Source organism: Magnusiomyces paraingens (genome assembly GCF_902498895.1).
Source record: "Magnusiomyces paraingens strain CBS 517.90 genome assembly, contig: contig4, whole genome shotgun sequence".
NCBI classification, from domain to species: domain Eukaryota; kingdom Fungi; phylum Ascomycota; class Dipodascomycetes; order Dipodascales; family Dipodascaceae; genus Magnusiomyces; species Magnusiomyces paraingens.
The window spans coordinates 2,739,511-2,754,559 of NW_022474070.1; the positions used below are offsets into that span (position 1 = coordinate 2,739,511).

Here is a 15,049-nt window from a genome sequence, read left to right on the forward strand (position 1 = left end):
CTGATTTCAGTGATTTATAGATACTTTAATAAAATGAAATTTTAAAAAGTTTTTAATTATTGATCTGTTTTCCGGGAATGTTACTATCGAGCACCCATATGTTAAGATTGCATTCAATTAGATACTTCAGTCTATTTTTTAGAATTGGATTCCATTAATTTCATATTTAAGTAAATGATACAAAAATATAATAAAATTATAAAAACTCTTTTTAAAACTTTAGGTGTTTATGATTGTGTTTATTTACTTTTTTTTTTTCATTATTTTGCATTCATTAATCCTAAAAGCTATGTACAATCTAGATTTTTTCATGGTCTCTTGGTATAAATTGCGGTCGCATATCCGCCAACAACAATATCCTGAGACACCGTCGTTTTATACTTGTGTCCACTTGGATCCTTAAACGTGAGAGGCTTGTGGTGAGCCAGTTGTAATCGGTTATTGTATGAATCCACATTATCAATGTATTCCACAGCCGCACGAACACCTTCCTCGGTGCTCTCCTCTACACCGTTTTCAATCTCTGGTTGTTTTTTCTTAGGCAAACTTGCATTTGCAATGGAACTTTCGAGTGAAGGAATGCGTTGTGGAGTCGGCAGACTATTACGTTTGCCAGTGCCAACTTGCCAAAAATCATTGCCACCCCAGATCAACACGTCTTGACCAGGGAGATCAGGGGTGCCATCCTTTTTGGTGCTACTGCTACTGCTACTGCTGACTCCTCCGAGAGCAACAGCAACGTGAGAGGGACCAATCGACCACTTGGTAATATCGATAGGAACTCTCTTTCCTAGGTCCTCAGAGTATTCCTTCAATTGGGCAAAGTACTTGACAGACGCAGGCGAACTTTGAGCGTGTACAAAGTTACCGTTGCCGAGCTGGCCCTTAAGTCCCTTACCAAACGCAAACACGTTGCGTGCAACACCATCAAGAACATCTTTATCTACAAGTGCCTTCATCTTTTCTTCCTCTTCACCTGGGAACTCACGGTAAAATTCAGCTGTGTTGAGGACCGGCTGAACTGTTACAAAACTGGTGCTACCACCAGCTGCAATGTTGGTAACAGTTGGCAGGATCTTGCGTGGGTATAGTTTATGGATAGGTAGAAGGGTGGGGACAGCAGCAATTGCATTCTTATAAGTGTAAGGTAGACCGAGTTGGCCAAGGGTATTGTCACCAAAGACGTAAACGTCACCGGTGAGTGTACGTGCAATCGAGTGGTAATCACCGCAGGCGATTTGATCAACAACCTTGTTTTTAAAAGACTTGATTTCATGGACAACACCAGGTTCTGGGGGGGTCTCAAATTGTGAAAAACGCGCAAGACCGTATTGACCATGTGATTCCTTTGGTTGATGTTCAGGGAACACACCGGACGCACCAGAAAACACGCGGCCCTTAGATGTGAGGACAAGAATGTGGTCGTTACCAGCCTGGACATCTGTGATGTACTCGCCCCAACCAAGTGCAGGCATATTGATAGTGGTATAAGAGACGCTATCCTTTGAGCGCCATATGAGTTTCCAAGGTTTAAGCCATGAGCTCTCGGAAATAGGTTTGGGACCGGTCTTGAGGTCCTTCTTACTTACAGGCCATGCATAGACTTTAGAGCCCGATGAATTGAGACCATAGACGGCCTTGTGTTCGGAAACAGTCACTTTTGTGATATTTTTACCCTTTAGTGTAACTTCAGGTTGGTGAGTGGGCTCAACTGATTTTTTTTTGACAAGATCTGTTGTTGTTGTTGTTGTTGATTGGACCTCGGATTGAGAGGATGGTGCACCAAAGTAGTCGTTGCCCCATTGCACAACGTCACCATTATCAAGAACAGCAACACCAAGATCTTCCTTAAGGACCACGTCGCGCAAAAGTCTGCCATCAAAGAATGGGATGCGGTAAGGTGTTTTGACGACTTGGACAAGAGACTCATAGCCTGGGGCTACTACGCCACCGGCATTAGAGCCCCAGATGTAAAGACCAGGGTATGATACAGGGTATTGAGAAGCAGGAAGACTAAAGCGTTTTTTCTTTGGCTTGATTGACAGATCTGTTTCAGTAGATTGTTGTTGTTGTTGTTGTTGTGGGGCCTCGTTTGCAATTACAGAAGAGCGAAGGTACTGTGAGTAGGCGAGGAGGCCAGCTGTGGTAAGAACAGCTGCAGAGGTTATTGATTTTTTGTGAGCAGATGAGATTCTGTTCATGGTATGTAAAAGATTTTCTGATTACTTGAAAATAGATAGATAAATAAATAGATAGATGATTGTCAAAAAAAAAAAAAAGTGATTGAATCCTTGTTTGAAAAAAAAAAAACTGAGTTGTTCAAGAAAGGGCCCTTTAGACTTTAAAAAAAAAAAAACAAATTTGGGGAGAACCCGTGGCGGTTAATAATCCTCGTGCGATGATTTGTGTTTGCCATTTGGCTGGTAAAAAAAAAAAAAAAAATTTTTTTTCACACATATAATTGCTAAATAGCTCTCTTAACAATCTCAGCCGTTTAAAGCCGCCCATTTTTCTGACTTGCCACACGTTTTTTTTTTTTTTTTTTTTTTTCTTTCCATTCCCAACTTAACCCAACTTAACCCCCTTGTTTTTCACCACTAGACCAACCAACAACAATTTATCCAAACACCTACCAGCATTACAACATGACCACACTAATAAGATGCATTGCACCATGTGGCCGACGCCAACTGGTCCGATCTCCAATCACTTCAACTCTACTCAATAAACGCAATTTTTCATCTTCACTGCTATGTCGAGACTCACATTTCGATACTCGGAGGTTTATGATTCAACTTGAGCGTCAAGGATTTTCAGCAACTCAAGCCGAAGCTGTACTCAAGGCAGTTGCATCAGTGATTGATGATGGTATTGGGAACTTACAGCGTAACTTGGTATCTAAAGAAGAATTTTCACGACAATCGTATCAGCAAAAGGTTGATTTTGCCAAGCTGCGGAGTGAACTGCAAACTTTGGATAAGACCGATGCGACGAGAATTGCAACAGAAAATGAAAGGCTAAAGACAGACATTGATAAATTACGTCAAAAGTTCAAGGAGGAAATTGCAAAACAACAAGCATCTGTACGATTAGACTTGAATCTTGAAAAGGGCCGTGTAAGGGAGGAATCATCTAAGCAAGAACTTAAGATTGCAGAAACCAGATCGAGGATAGATCAAGAAATGTCAAATTTCAAGACTCAGATTGAGGCCACCAAATTGCAGGTGGTTCAATGGCTTATTGGTGTTTGCACTGGTGCCTTTGCACTGGTTCTTGCCTATATTCGTCTGTTGACTTGAAAAAAAAAAATACCATATAACTTTTTTCAAAAGCTTTCAACTAAATAGAACAAAAAAAAGTTAATTTTTTTAAGAAAAATGATACAAAAAAAAAAATTAAAATTTACATAAAAGTACAATAATATGAATGGTGGTGGGGGTTAGACATTAATAGAGGGGGGGGGTGATGACATAAAAAAAAGGACGCATTTACTGGAAGAAAAGTTCCTTGAGAATACGAGCAGTATCCTCAGGAGAGTTGACAGCATGGCCAATGGTTCTATCGTCAGTGTAAATTTCATAGTCATTGCCGCCCTTGTAGGACTTGTCACCGAAAAAGTGGATATTCTTGAAGCCCTCAGGGACAACGTACTGGAGGCAGTAAGTCTTATCCCAGCCAGTGGGGAAAACATCAAAGGAGATTTGGCCACCAATGGAGTAAGTAAGACCATAATCAGGGAACTCTTCCTTGAGAGCAGCAACAAGCTTCTCGCGGATCTTATTTTCTTTATCAAAGGCCTCGTATTCATTACGTTCCTCGGTGCTAGCATTGCGGCCAATGGGGGAGACGTTGATCATGCCGTTTCTAAATTCAATAAAGGTACCTCTACGCTTAGGCAGTTCAATATCAGCGAGGTATCTGAGGATAAAGCGAGCGAGTTTGTTATACTTTTCATCACCGAGCCAATTAATAAAAGATTGGGAAGCCATTTTTTCACCAAGACGGTAAGCAGTCAGGCCATTTTCGGAAAAGGCAAAATCGAACTGGGAAATGACATCGTTACCGAGCTGTTCCTTTTGTTTGGCAAGATCGGAACCACCAACAAAGCCAATGGTACACTTTTTGCGGAGCTCCTTAAGCAGATCACGCATCTCATCGGAAACAACCAGACGGGCAGGGGTCAATGTTCCGTCAACATCAAACAGGCAGATGGTATCGGGGAATTCACGTTCGGAAAAGGGAGTAACAGCGGCAGACATTGTGAATGGAATTGAAGGGATATATAGAAGGATGTATTAAAGATATGTGGAAAATATATATATATGAAAGAAGAAGAAGAAGAAAAAAAAAGGGGGTAGAAGAATTAAAAAAAAAAAAAAAAAAAAGAATAGGAAGAAAGAAAACAAAAAAAGGATCTAAAGATAGAATTTTTTATTTTTATATAATATAAGAAAACTCAACAACAATACAATCAAAGGGGGTTCTTTTTTTTTTTTTTATTATTATTATTATTATTATTTTGAGTATATTTTTGGTAAGCCACGCATGGGAGGCTTCCATTACAACACGTATATGAAAACGAAGGGAGTTTTTTTTTTTTTTATTTTTTCAAGTTACATTATATACAATTGTAACAAAAAAAAATAAATACTTTCTTTTAGTAAATATACAAATATAAATACAAAAAAAAAAAAATTAAAAAAAAACAATTGTATTCATCGTCATCATCATCAAGTCAAAATTTTTTATTATTTTTATTTTTGTTTTAAAAAAGCACCCTAAAAGTTTACAAAAAGACGCTTAGGCAGAAGCAGACTCAGGGACGTAGTCAGGGAAGTTGGTAAGAGAGTCAAAGAGGTTGCCCTTCTTGGTCAAGAACTTGACAAAGGAACCATCATCCTTGATCTCACCAGCAGCACGGCGCTGAGCATAGACATCACGGTCAAGGTTGGTGAAACCCCACTTCTTGGAAATGATAATCTTCTGCTGACCAGGGAATTTGTATCTGGCACGACGGAGACCCTCAATGACAACAGCCTTGTTGGAATCCTTGGTGCGGACAGAGACAATAATCTGGCCAATGTTGACACGGGCGGCAAGACCCTGGGGCTTACCCCAGGCACCACGCATACCCTGTTGCAATCTATCGGCACCGGCGCACGACAACATCTTGTTGATACGGAGGACGTGGAAGGGGTGGACACGGATACGGAGATGGAAAGATTCTCTGCCAGAGACCTTAGTGATGTACTTGTTGGCGCAGATACGGGCGGCTTCAAGAGCTTCAGAAGAAAGCTGTTCGAGCTCGTTAGAGACGAGGTGGACACAGAGAGGGAAGTCGTCAACTTCAGCTCTCTTTCTGCCGAGATCGTAGATTCTAATCTTGGCGTCGGGGACACCACGATTGTATCTAGACTTGGGGAACGGCTTGTTCTTGCAGTATCTGTAACATCTAGCGGGACGGCGAGCCATTTTGTCTAAAGGAAATGTATTAGAATATTTGTAGATGGAATATATGAAAAGAGAGGGAGAAAGAGAGACGATGGGTAAAAAAGAAAAAGTAAAAGAGTAAATATAGTAAAAGGTAAAGGTATTTATAAGGATGGCGTCAATTAAAATAGAATTACAAAGACACCAAAGTTGATTTCTAAGCAAGGTATAAATATATTTTTTTAATAAAAATTTTTCATGATTGCTAAATTTTCTTTTATTTCAATCAAAAAAAAGGCAAATGGTAATAAGTATTTCATCAATTTTTTTTTAAAAGAATATGATTATAGTCATATCAAGACTGAAAATATAATATTAATAGAAATCTGTAATTTGAATATATATATATATTCCCATCATCATCATCATCATCGTCATTATCAATTTAGTGGCAAATGGGAACATACCAGGTGCTTAACAGGGGGACTTGTGCTGTGTGGTCGGAGGGAAGAAAGACTGACACGGAAGGATTTCAAAAGGAAAAAAAAAAAAAAAAAAAAAAAGAGAGAGGAAGAGTGTGTGTGAGTGTCTGTGTGGGAGGGAAAAGCCATACAAGAAAAAAATTTTTGTGAGCGGTGACTGAAGATGACTGTGCTCTTCTCTATATGCTTACAAATCAGTTATGAGGGGGAAGGGGGAGGTAAGCTGTAGTAATGGTGGTAGTGAAAAATGATTTGTAATAATGTTACAACATTTTTTAAAAATGTGTTACACTAAGTAATAGTTTGTTACATATATGTTACAGTTACAATTGATTGCAACTTTTAAATGAAATATTTCATCATTACAAAAGAAAGAAAAACAACAACAACAACACAAAGTAACTCAAGTGCGGCTGACAAATTTACTAAGCAATATAACCATTTTAAGCAGTGTGACTGTCTTTCAAATAAATAATACTGTGTAAATATCAGAACAGGTATTAAGGCACTACACATTCTTCAGTCTGGTTAGATCAACAACATCAATTGGTATCATCATCATCTTCAACACCACCAAACAAACATTAAACGAACAAACAAACAAGGTTTGTTCATCACAAAAACCGCTCATCAATCAAACGTTATTATGATGGCAAGATGAAAAGAAGAGATAGAGGAATTTCTTATACTTTAATAATTTAGAAAATAAAAGAAAAAAAGAAAAAAAACTGCGCTCATTTGATTTTGAGATGATTTGAACTGCCCACTTTTTTTTTTATTTATTTATTTTTTTTTTTTCCGCATTATATTATCATCATAATAAAATTCTCTTTCTTAACAAATTTATAAAATAAAATTATAATTTTTTTTTAAGGCGCGTTCATACAGACTGATAGACATACTATCTTGTGTGTACATAAGGGATAATACAGAATACAGTTACTTGTAAATAGGGACTTGAATATATCCCAATAATGGCCAAACTATTCTAGTGGTTTCCCCCATATTATTAAATTTTAAACTTACACTATTAAAAGTTTCACCAAATTAACCAAAAATACCGTTTAATTTAGTATTGCATGGCTTAACTTTTAATGCTCATAAGTATTGTTACTGATGAATAAAAAAAAAAAGAAAAAAAAAAAAGAAGGCAACTAATTATTCAGATTGTTTTGAACTCTTTTGAAATGTCTCTAAGTTTTTATTTTTATTTTTTTCAACCATTTCAAAACATTTAGTTTCTTTAGTATTTGTTTAAAATGGCGCAAAGACGGGCAAATTATAATAAGATAATAAAAAAAAACAAAAAAAAACAAAAACAAAGGCTCAATTGTAAAATAGACGTATATCAATTTCAAAACAAAACAAAAACACCATTCTTTTTCTTTTTTCTTCCTTTATTGCGAAAATCCTTTTTTTTTTTTATTCATATTCCCCCTCCCCCTCATCTTTATCCAACCAAGTTACTACTGGTCATCATGATAACAATTGTTGTTTATTTATTTAAATTTATTAGCCAACGTTTCCTATTTTTTTTTTTTTTTTTTTAATTCCCTCCTTCCCCCGGGGTTTCATAATTTTTGTCCTCTATCATCATAATAACCAACCAACAAACCAGCCGATAAGACTTAATCTATTTCTTTTATCTTTTACAATTATCTCTCTTTTTTTATTTTTATTTTTTTTAATACATTTGTCACGGTCATACAGAGCCCGTTTTTATTTTTATTTTTTTTTATTATTTTTTCTTTAATATATTTTCTTTCGGGTCTTTAGTTTTTTTTTTTTTTTTCGGAACCTTCGGCCTTAATCACACGTAAACCTTGAATTAGTAACATACCACGAGATGACATTCCATTTTTGAAATATTAAAAAAAATTTTTTTTTTCTTATTTTCTTATTTTCTTTTGCATTTCATCATCATCATCATCATCACGCGGACATTACCCTTACATAGTCATGAGTCGTGTGCGGTGTCCTTGCGGTGCCTCGCGCTCTTGTAGAGTCCGACAAAGGCCTCCTAAAAACCCGTTAGTAGTTTGTTGCAACTTATGGTAAAATGCATCATTTGATGCGTGTGCGGCTCCGGAGACTCGGAAGAAAATTCCCTAGTAGTATATGGTCTGTAAGAATATTTAGTAACGAGTGTTTTACCAGCCAACCACGATTCTAGAAAAAATAAAAATAAAAATAAAAAAAATAAAAATAAAAAAATTTTTTTTTTTTTCATATGACAAGCAGTCTCCAAATTTGGAATTAAATTTTTTTTTTTTTTTTTCTTCTTTAAAACTGAACAGAAAAAGGAAGAACCGCAAATTTTTTTTTTAATTAGAAAATTGACATTTTTTTTTTTTCATAGTTACCCCGAACCTAGCCGAAATTTTTATTTTTTTTTTCACTCTTTATATAAATATTCTACGATATCCCACCTTTTTTTTTTTTTTTTATTTATTTTATTTATTTTCTTTCTTTTCCTTCCCCCCCTTTCTTATCTATCCTTTCCTCTCCCCTAAAGGTCTTTCAGATATTCCCATATCCATTCATCCAGCCCTACATTTTGCATTAGCAATCTCATTAATACTTGTTCAGTATATATAATACCAGTTTCATACACAATGAAGATTTTCTCATCGCAACACGAATTCGGCTACTCCTGGGAACAGGTCTCTGCTGCCAACTGGAAAAAGTACCCCAATGAAATGTCAAGCCATGTTGTGGCCGTCGACGTTCTTCGCCGTGAAATCGACCCCAAGTCAGGTGTCCTCCGCACTGAACGTCTTATCACTTGCCAACAAGCTATCCCCAAGTGGATTCTCGCCTTGGTCGGTGGCTCCAACATTTCTTATGTCCGCGAAGTCTCAGAAGTCGACCCTCAATCAAAGACCCTAACTCTGCGGTCAGTCAACCTTACCATGAACACTTTACTTTCTGTCTACGAAACTGTCGTCTACAGTCCTAACCCTCAAAACCCCATGGCTTCTACTCTTTTCAACCAAGAAGCACGCATTACAGCCTATGCATCTTTCAAGCGCATCTGCAACAAGATTGAGGACTGGAGTGTCGAGCGTTTCAACCAAAACGCAAAGCTTGGTAAGGCAGGCTTTGACAGTGTTCTCAACAAGATTTATGAAAAGGTCCAAGAAGGTGTCTTTAGAGAAGAGCATGCTAAGCTCTAAATTTGGTCCCTACTAGGTCATTGTCTTAACGAAAACTTATTAACTCTGTGTGTGGTGACGTGAGTGTGTGTTGTCTGTGTGGCTCAATCCCGTCAAAACCCGATACACCACCAAAAAAAAAAAAAAACCTTGTTCAAAATGAAAACCCTTCAACCACCATTCTCCGCCTGTGAACATATTTCACTCAAAAAAAAAAAAAAAGAAAAATGTCTCGCAGAAATCGAAGCTCATTTGAATTGGTACACACAACACACAACCAATACACAGACTTAAAAAACGGTACCCCTTAAAATATTTTGCATTTTGTTTCTTTTCTGTTTACTTTTTTTTTTTGTTTGCATTTCTACAATTACACTTGGATACCCCCCCTTTACATCATTTTACTCATATTGTACTTTATAGAGATTTAACGAGTTATGATATATAAAAATTTGCATTAATTGAATAGCTATCTTTGAAATATATATATATTTAATTTATATTATAATACTATGCACCGAGCCAGGTAATCAACACCATACCACTTACTGCTTAATGAGAAGGTGGATTCTGTGGTTAATGTTGATGAGCTGGGTCTGTTGATCCTGGAGATTGTACTTGCCAGCAAAGTCAGCAGCGTTCTTCATAGATCTGGCAAAGCTGTTGAGCGAAGCAGACAAGGAAGCGTCAGCAGGGCCAGTGCCAATGTTGAGGAGAACAACTTCAGAGCCGGAGGTAATGGACTGGAAGAAGTTGTTAAGGAGAACACCAGAGACGGTGGAAGAAAGGCTGTTAGCGTAGGGAGAAAGCAAGTTGTTGACATTGCCAACAGCATTGTCAATCTGGGCATCAATACCAGCAATGACAGCAGAGATGGCAGCAGGGCTAGCATGCTGGCCTTGGGCTTGGAGTTGGCTAACAAGAGTGTCAATGCTCTGGCTGGCAGTGTTGACAGTGGAGGTAACACCCTCCATGACACCAACGTCACGCTTATGGTGAGAACCTTTGGGGACTCTGGCAGCAAGGCGCTGCTGCGTACGAGCCATGTTGCTGACAATCTTCTGGTCAACCTGGAGCTGCTGGGCCTGGCCAACCAACTTATTCATGTTGTTTGCAAGAGACTGGATAGAGCCACCAAGAACAGCATCAATAGGCATGCCAACCAAGTTGGAGATGGCGACTTCAGTACCATCTGTGAGAGATTGAAAGAAAGGTCCAAGAATGGCACCCTCAACTGCCTTGGAAGCACCAAAGGTGACGGGACTCAAGAGATCGGCTACAACGCCAATTGAGTTATCAATCTGACCATCGAGACCGGTGATGAAAGCCTTAACAGCGTCGGCAGTGGGGTGGCCGTCATTGCTTTGGAATCCACGAACAAGAGATTCAACCTGTTGGCGGGCGTTGATCATACCGGACTTGGCACCGTTAACAATGACGTCGACAGGGTTGTATTGGTCACGACGCTCGTTAGCGGCAGCTGAAACAAGCATAGCCAAGAGAGCAGAAGAAAGAACAAACTTAGTGGCAACCATTTTTGAATGAGATTGAAAAAATAAATAAATAAACTAGTTAAAAAGATTGAATGAGAAGTGTCGATTGGAAGACTGAGTTGAAGCTTATCAATGTTGATTAATTGATTGATATAGAAAAGAGAAGAGAAGAGAAAAAAAAAATCATCAACTTGGACTTTTCAATGGATATAAATACTTTTGAGAATTAGAAGATTAATAAAAAAAAAAAGAAGGGATATTAGAAGGCTCATGTTAACAATTAGTGCATGATAATTGATGAAATTAAAAAAAAAAAAAAAAGAATAGGCTAATAGGATTAGTCAAGTGATAATAAAACCAATAATAAATATCAATTTGAGGGTAGAGTGAATATAATTGTTGAAAGAAGATTGTGATAATAGGGGGAGAAAAAAAAATAAATTCTTTCAATTCTTTCCAGATTGAGAAAAAACAAGATTAGCGAAAAAGTTTAGATTAAAATCTAAATTATATTTGATAAATTTTTTTTTTTTTAGCATCAGACAAAATTATAAATTTAAGTTAATTTCAGAAGATGAATAGATTGAAATGAAGATAATAGAATAACAAAGAATTAATGTTATTAGGAATTGGATAGGAAGAAGAAAAAGAAGAAGAAGAAAAAAAAAAGTTTGAATAAGTTATTTACCATTTCGCATGAATCTGTAAAATAATCGTTTTAAACAAGCTTCAAAACATTTTTTACTGTCTGAAAACTTATCCGTAGAAAGGGATTTTTATTTATTTACTTATTTACTTATTTACTTATTTATTGATTTATTAAATAAATAATTTCAAATTAAAGGCAAAAAAAATAAAATAGTCAATTGCTTTTTGAAGTTGAAGTTGATATGAGATGCGTACAATCCCTTTTTTTTTTTTTTTTTTTTCTTTTTTCTTCTTCTATTTGAGTTGTCATTAAATGGGAAATTAAAGAATAAAAATTAACTACTGTTATTATTACGGGGGGAAAAAAATAAAAAATAAAAATTAACATGCAAAGTATGGCAAATTTCTCTTTTAGGTGTTCAAGATTATAAAATGAACAATTCACGTGATGTCACTATATAGACAAATTTTGGTTTTTTTTTTTTTTTCTTTCTAACGCAATATTTTTACCACCATTTTTCTTTACAATTTTATTTAATATTAATAAATTAATAAAAAAAAAATTTCATTTTTCAAGCTTTCCCAAAACATGTCACAACAAGCGGCTTCTTCACGAACAGCAAATCTTCTTCGTATGTTTTAATTTTACTGATATTGCTTTTTATTTTTTATTTTTATTTTTTTAATTTTTTCCGAGATTATAATCGTCAGGGGAAAATGAAGAATTGAGAAGGAATAATTTGAAAAAGAAGAACCCTTTTTTTTTTTTTTTTCTTTCTACCGAATAAGTGGAATGATTGACAATTTTAAAAATGAAATGGAAAAGAATTTCTTTTATGAATAATAAAAGAAAAAATTGATGACGATACTTTTATTACAATATATATATATATTTTTTTTAAAAAATATGGAATGACGATGAAATTTCGAGGAATAAATTTTTTTTTTTTTTTTGAAAATAAAAATAAAAAAATGGATTGATGATGATAATAATAAGATTAAATAATAATATTAATATAATTTTTTTTTTCCTTTACAGAAAAAGTCAACATTGCAACAGTCACACTTGCCAATGAATTTAAACAAATAATAGATTTATCTAAGGTATGTTTTATTTCTTTGATTATGAAAATGATTTCAAAGGAGGGGTAATTACCAAGATTTGCATTTGTAGTATTTTATTAATCATATCTCATATTACATATTTCATACTAATTATTTTATTATATTTTAGAATTCGGGCAAAGATAGTGCAACGGTCGCCTCGGAGGTATACCAAACCGAGGCCAGTACAGCTTCCATAGTTCATGCAGCCGAGGACCTGCTGGCAGTCACTCGAGTGTTAAAAGAAGCATGGATTCTGGGACAGGTTCGGCCACAAGAAAGTGCGGAGCCTGTATTAAAGGCACCCGATGGTAAAATCATTGATGTGACTGCCATGGCGGAGCAGCTTCTTGATGAAATTCTTCAGGGAAGTTAAAAAAAAAATTGTTCAACATCTATATAAAAACAAAAAAAAATTGAGTATTATACAACGGGATAGAATATATTAAAAAAAATTAAGGAATTGTCATTACTAAAAAAAAAAAAGACTTCATTACATTCATTATTTCGTTTTCGTTTTTATTTGCATCATCATCATCATCATTCATTCATTTCATAGCAGTCATTAACGTTGTTGGGTCAAAAAATAGTGGGTAGGTTCTGATGACGGTGTCGGGCCTCCTACTACTCCTCCAGTTTTTGTTCCCATTGCACTTCCAAGGCCATTGGGTGTGACAATAATACCCATGCTATTGTTCATGCTGCTAGAAACTACTCGCCGCGGGCCAGCATTGCGTTTGGGTCGGTTTGCAGGTGATATCATGGTTGGATGGTCTGGGGCTAATCGAAACTGATCAATGTGAGGTCTAGTTCTTGTAGGGGATACAGAGGCAGACTTGGACTTTGCAGATGAGGGCTTGTTTGATGGCCGCAAAAGATGAGGAGACGAAGAAGGAGACTGCAAAACATTACGAAGATTTATAACTCTGCGAGCTCGCGGCCTGGGAGATACAGGTTCTGAGGGAGGAGGAAGAAGCGAGGCTAGCGATGTAGACACATCTGAGTCTGCGTCTGAAAGACCTGTTGTGTCTGAAAGGGTATCAAAGTCAATGATGAGTGGTGGGGTATTAGTTGTGCTTATCGGATCAGAGAATAATTCAAATGAAGGAATAGGTGTAGAGATGGAAAGGCGGTCAGGACGTATTGATTTTTTATCATTGAAAGGTGAAGGGGTGGAAAGAGCAGCCAGAGTAGCATTTGTTTGAGCAAGGGTTTTTATTTTTGAAAGAGCAGATGTTGCCAGAAAGGGGAAATCAAAGATTGGTGGTGGTACATGTTTAGGGTCTGCAACAGGTGGGATTGGGATTTCTTTAGTAGTCGTGGGACTATTTGCTGCTGTGATTTGATAGACGATTTGTGGGATAGTGTCTCTGAGGACTTCACGGATCTCTATCTCAACCTCGCGCTTGAGCTGTGCTGAAACGCTGGGGAAATCATCAAGGGAAGAAGATAATTCGAGGGATTGGAGCGGATCGCTATCGAAAACCATAACGGCACCTTTATTTTTGGTGACAACAAGGGAGACGGTGCCGCTAAGACGTAAGTCATGGATGGTGAATTCGAGGGGTAGTGCTAACGGTGTGAGGGCTCCAAGAACGTGCGGCAACGCTAGTGCTAGAGAGGGCTGTAGATGGGAGAGATAGTAATCATCAACACCAACACCAACACTACCACTATTACTACTACTACTATTATTATTACTATCAGCGTCGTTATTATTACTACAGTTAAACTTGGATCTTAGTTGTTGATCTTGTTGTTCGTCTTCACCAAGCATGGCTCCACGGAGAAGATTTGCTTGGACACAAGTACGCAAAGCTATAGATGCGTTGCCAGCATACTGCATTGCGAAAACAGCCTTGACACGGTCACTAGCCACATCTTCGACTGCCTGGATATGGATACTAGGTGGTGTGTCACCTAGGTAAAGTCTCTGGAGAACAACAGGACCTGCAACACCTTCTGGGGAAGGACCTTTTGCCAGTGCGGTATCGATAGCTGCCTTGATTTGGGCGAAATTTGAGTTGTCGACGAGGGAGGGGTTCCACGAGAAGGTGAAGGACATGTGGGGAAGAATATTTGAGGTAGGAGATTTAGTTAAAGATACTTAAGTGTTGGTATAAGTAAAGAAATTTGGTTGGGAAAATGATTTTTAGGAGATTGGTTAGTTGTAAAATTGTTGAGCGTGTTGAATGGGCTGTGTGTGTAGGTGATGGCGATGATGACGATGGAGGTTGGCTGGTTTGTTGCTGCTGCTACTGCTGTATTGTTGAGATAATTAAAAAAAAAAAAAAAAAAAAAAAAAAAAAAAAAAAAAATTTAAATTAAATTAAAAATAAAATAAAATAAAATAAAATAAAATAAAATAAAATAACTTTAATAAATTAAATGGAATTTTAAGGATTCGAACATAAAGTCTTGACATTTATAATTGCTTGGTGGTAATTGTTAAAATATTTTTTTGTTCTGTAGATAAACATGGTTTCCAACCCAGTTCTATGTCAAGCCAATTTATATATAGAAAAAAAAAATGTTAAATCCCTAACCCGCATTTTCTTTCTTTTTTCCTTTCCCCCTCATTTTTTTTTTTTTTTTTTTCACGTTTTTTTTTTTTACCCCCCTGAAATTTTTTTTTTTTGTTCCCCCGGATTTTCACGTGCAAAAAACGTCAAAAGGATGGGCTGATTGCGCAATGAGGCTTTGTTGCAGCCCGTCGACGAATCAACAAAATTTGAGT

General features: G+C 36.6%; 8 protein-coding genes across 8 annotated transcripts; 3 read left to right on the forward strand and 5 right to left on the reverse strand.

The window, feature by feature from the left end:
- Positions 1-308: 308 nt before the first annotated feature.
- Positions 309-2,201, reverse strand: SAPINGB_P005586 (uncharacterized protein; the record flags this gene model as incomplete). The annotated part of the gene is made up of 1 exon (XM_032000300.1): positions 309-2,201. One exon carries the CDS (start codon positions 2,199-2,201, stop codon positions 309-311), a length of 1,893 nt encoding a protein of 630 aa, XP_031856191.1.
- A 444-nt stretch (positions 2,202-2,645) lies between these two features.
- SAPINGB_P005587 (uncharacterized protein) lies at positions 2,646-3,299 on the forward strand (the record flags this gene model as incomplete). Its single annotated transcript, XM_032000301.1, has 1 exon — positions 2,646-3,299. The coding sequence occupies one exon, from the start codon at positions 2,646-2,648 to the stop codon at positions 3,297-3,299; it is 654 nt and encodes a 217-aa protein (XP_031856192.1).
- Positions 3,300-3,488: 189 nt separating this feature from the next.
- Positions 3,489-4,259, reverse strand: SAPINGB_P005588 (uncharacterized protein; the record flags this gene model as incomplete). The annotated part of the gene is made up of 1 exon (XM_032000302.1): positions 3,489-4,259. One exon carries the CDS (start codon positions 4,257-4,259, stop codon positions 3,489-3,491), a length of 771 nt encoding a protein of 256 aa, XP_031856193.1.
- A 541-nt stretch (positions 4,260-4,800) lies between these two features.
- Positions 4,801-5,472, reverse strand: SAPINGB_P005589 (60S ribosomal protein uL16; the record flags this gene model as incomplete). The annotated part of the gene is made up of 1 exon (XM_032000303.1): positions 4,801-5,472. The coding sequence occupies one exon, from the start codon at positions 5,470-5,472 to the stop codon at positions 4,801-4,803; it is 672 nt and encodes a 223-aa protein (XP_031856194.1).
- A 3,055-nt stretch (positions 5,473-8,527) lies between these two features.
- SAPINGB_P005590 (uncharacterized protein) lies at positions 8,528-9,088 on the forward strand (the record flags this gene model as incomplete). The annotated part of the gene is made up of 1 exon (XM_032000304.1): positions 8,528-9,088. One exon carries the CDS (start codon positions 8,528-8,530, stop codon positions 9,086-9,088), a length of 561 nt encoding a protein of 186 aa, XP_031856195.1.
- A 524-nt stretch (positions 9,089-9,612) lies between these two features.
- SAPINGB_P005591 (uncharacterized protein) lies at positions 9,613-10,602 on the reverse strand (the record flags this gene model as incomplete). The annotated part of the gene is made up of 1 exon (XM_032000305.1): positions 9,613-10,602. One exon carries the CDS (start codon positions 10,600-10,602, stop codon positions 9,613-9,615), a length of 990 nt encoding a protein of 329 aa, XP_031856196.1.
- Positions 10,603-11,797: 1,195 nt separating this feature from the next.
- SAPINGB_P005592 (uncharacterized protein) lies at positions 11,798-12,688 on the forward strand (the record flags this gene model as incomplete). Its single annotated transcript, XM_032000306.1, has 3 exons — positions 11,798-11,840; positions 12,248-12,312; positions 12,443-12,688. The coding sequence occupies 3 exons, from the start codon at positions 11,798-11,800 to the stop codon at positions 12,686-12,688; spliced, it is 354 nt and encodes a 117-aa protein (XP_031856197.1).
- Positions 12,689-12,877: 189 nt separating this feature from the next.
- On the reverse strand, positions 12,878-14,377 carry SAPINGB_P005593 (uncharacterized protein; the record flags this gene model as incomplete). The annotated part of the gene is made up of 1 exon (XM_032000307.1): positions 12,878-14,377. The coding sequence occupies one exon, from the start codon at positions 14,375-14,377 to the stop codon at positions 12,878-12,880; it is 1,500 nt and encodes a 499-aa protein (XP_031856198.1).
- Between the last annotated feature and the right edge of the window lie 672 nt (positions 14,378-15,049).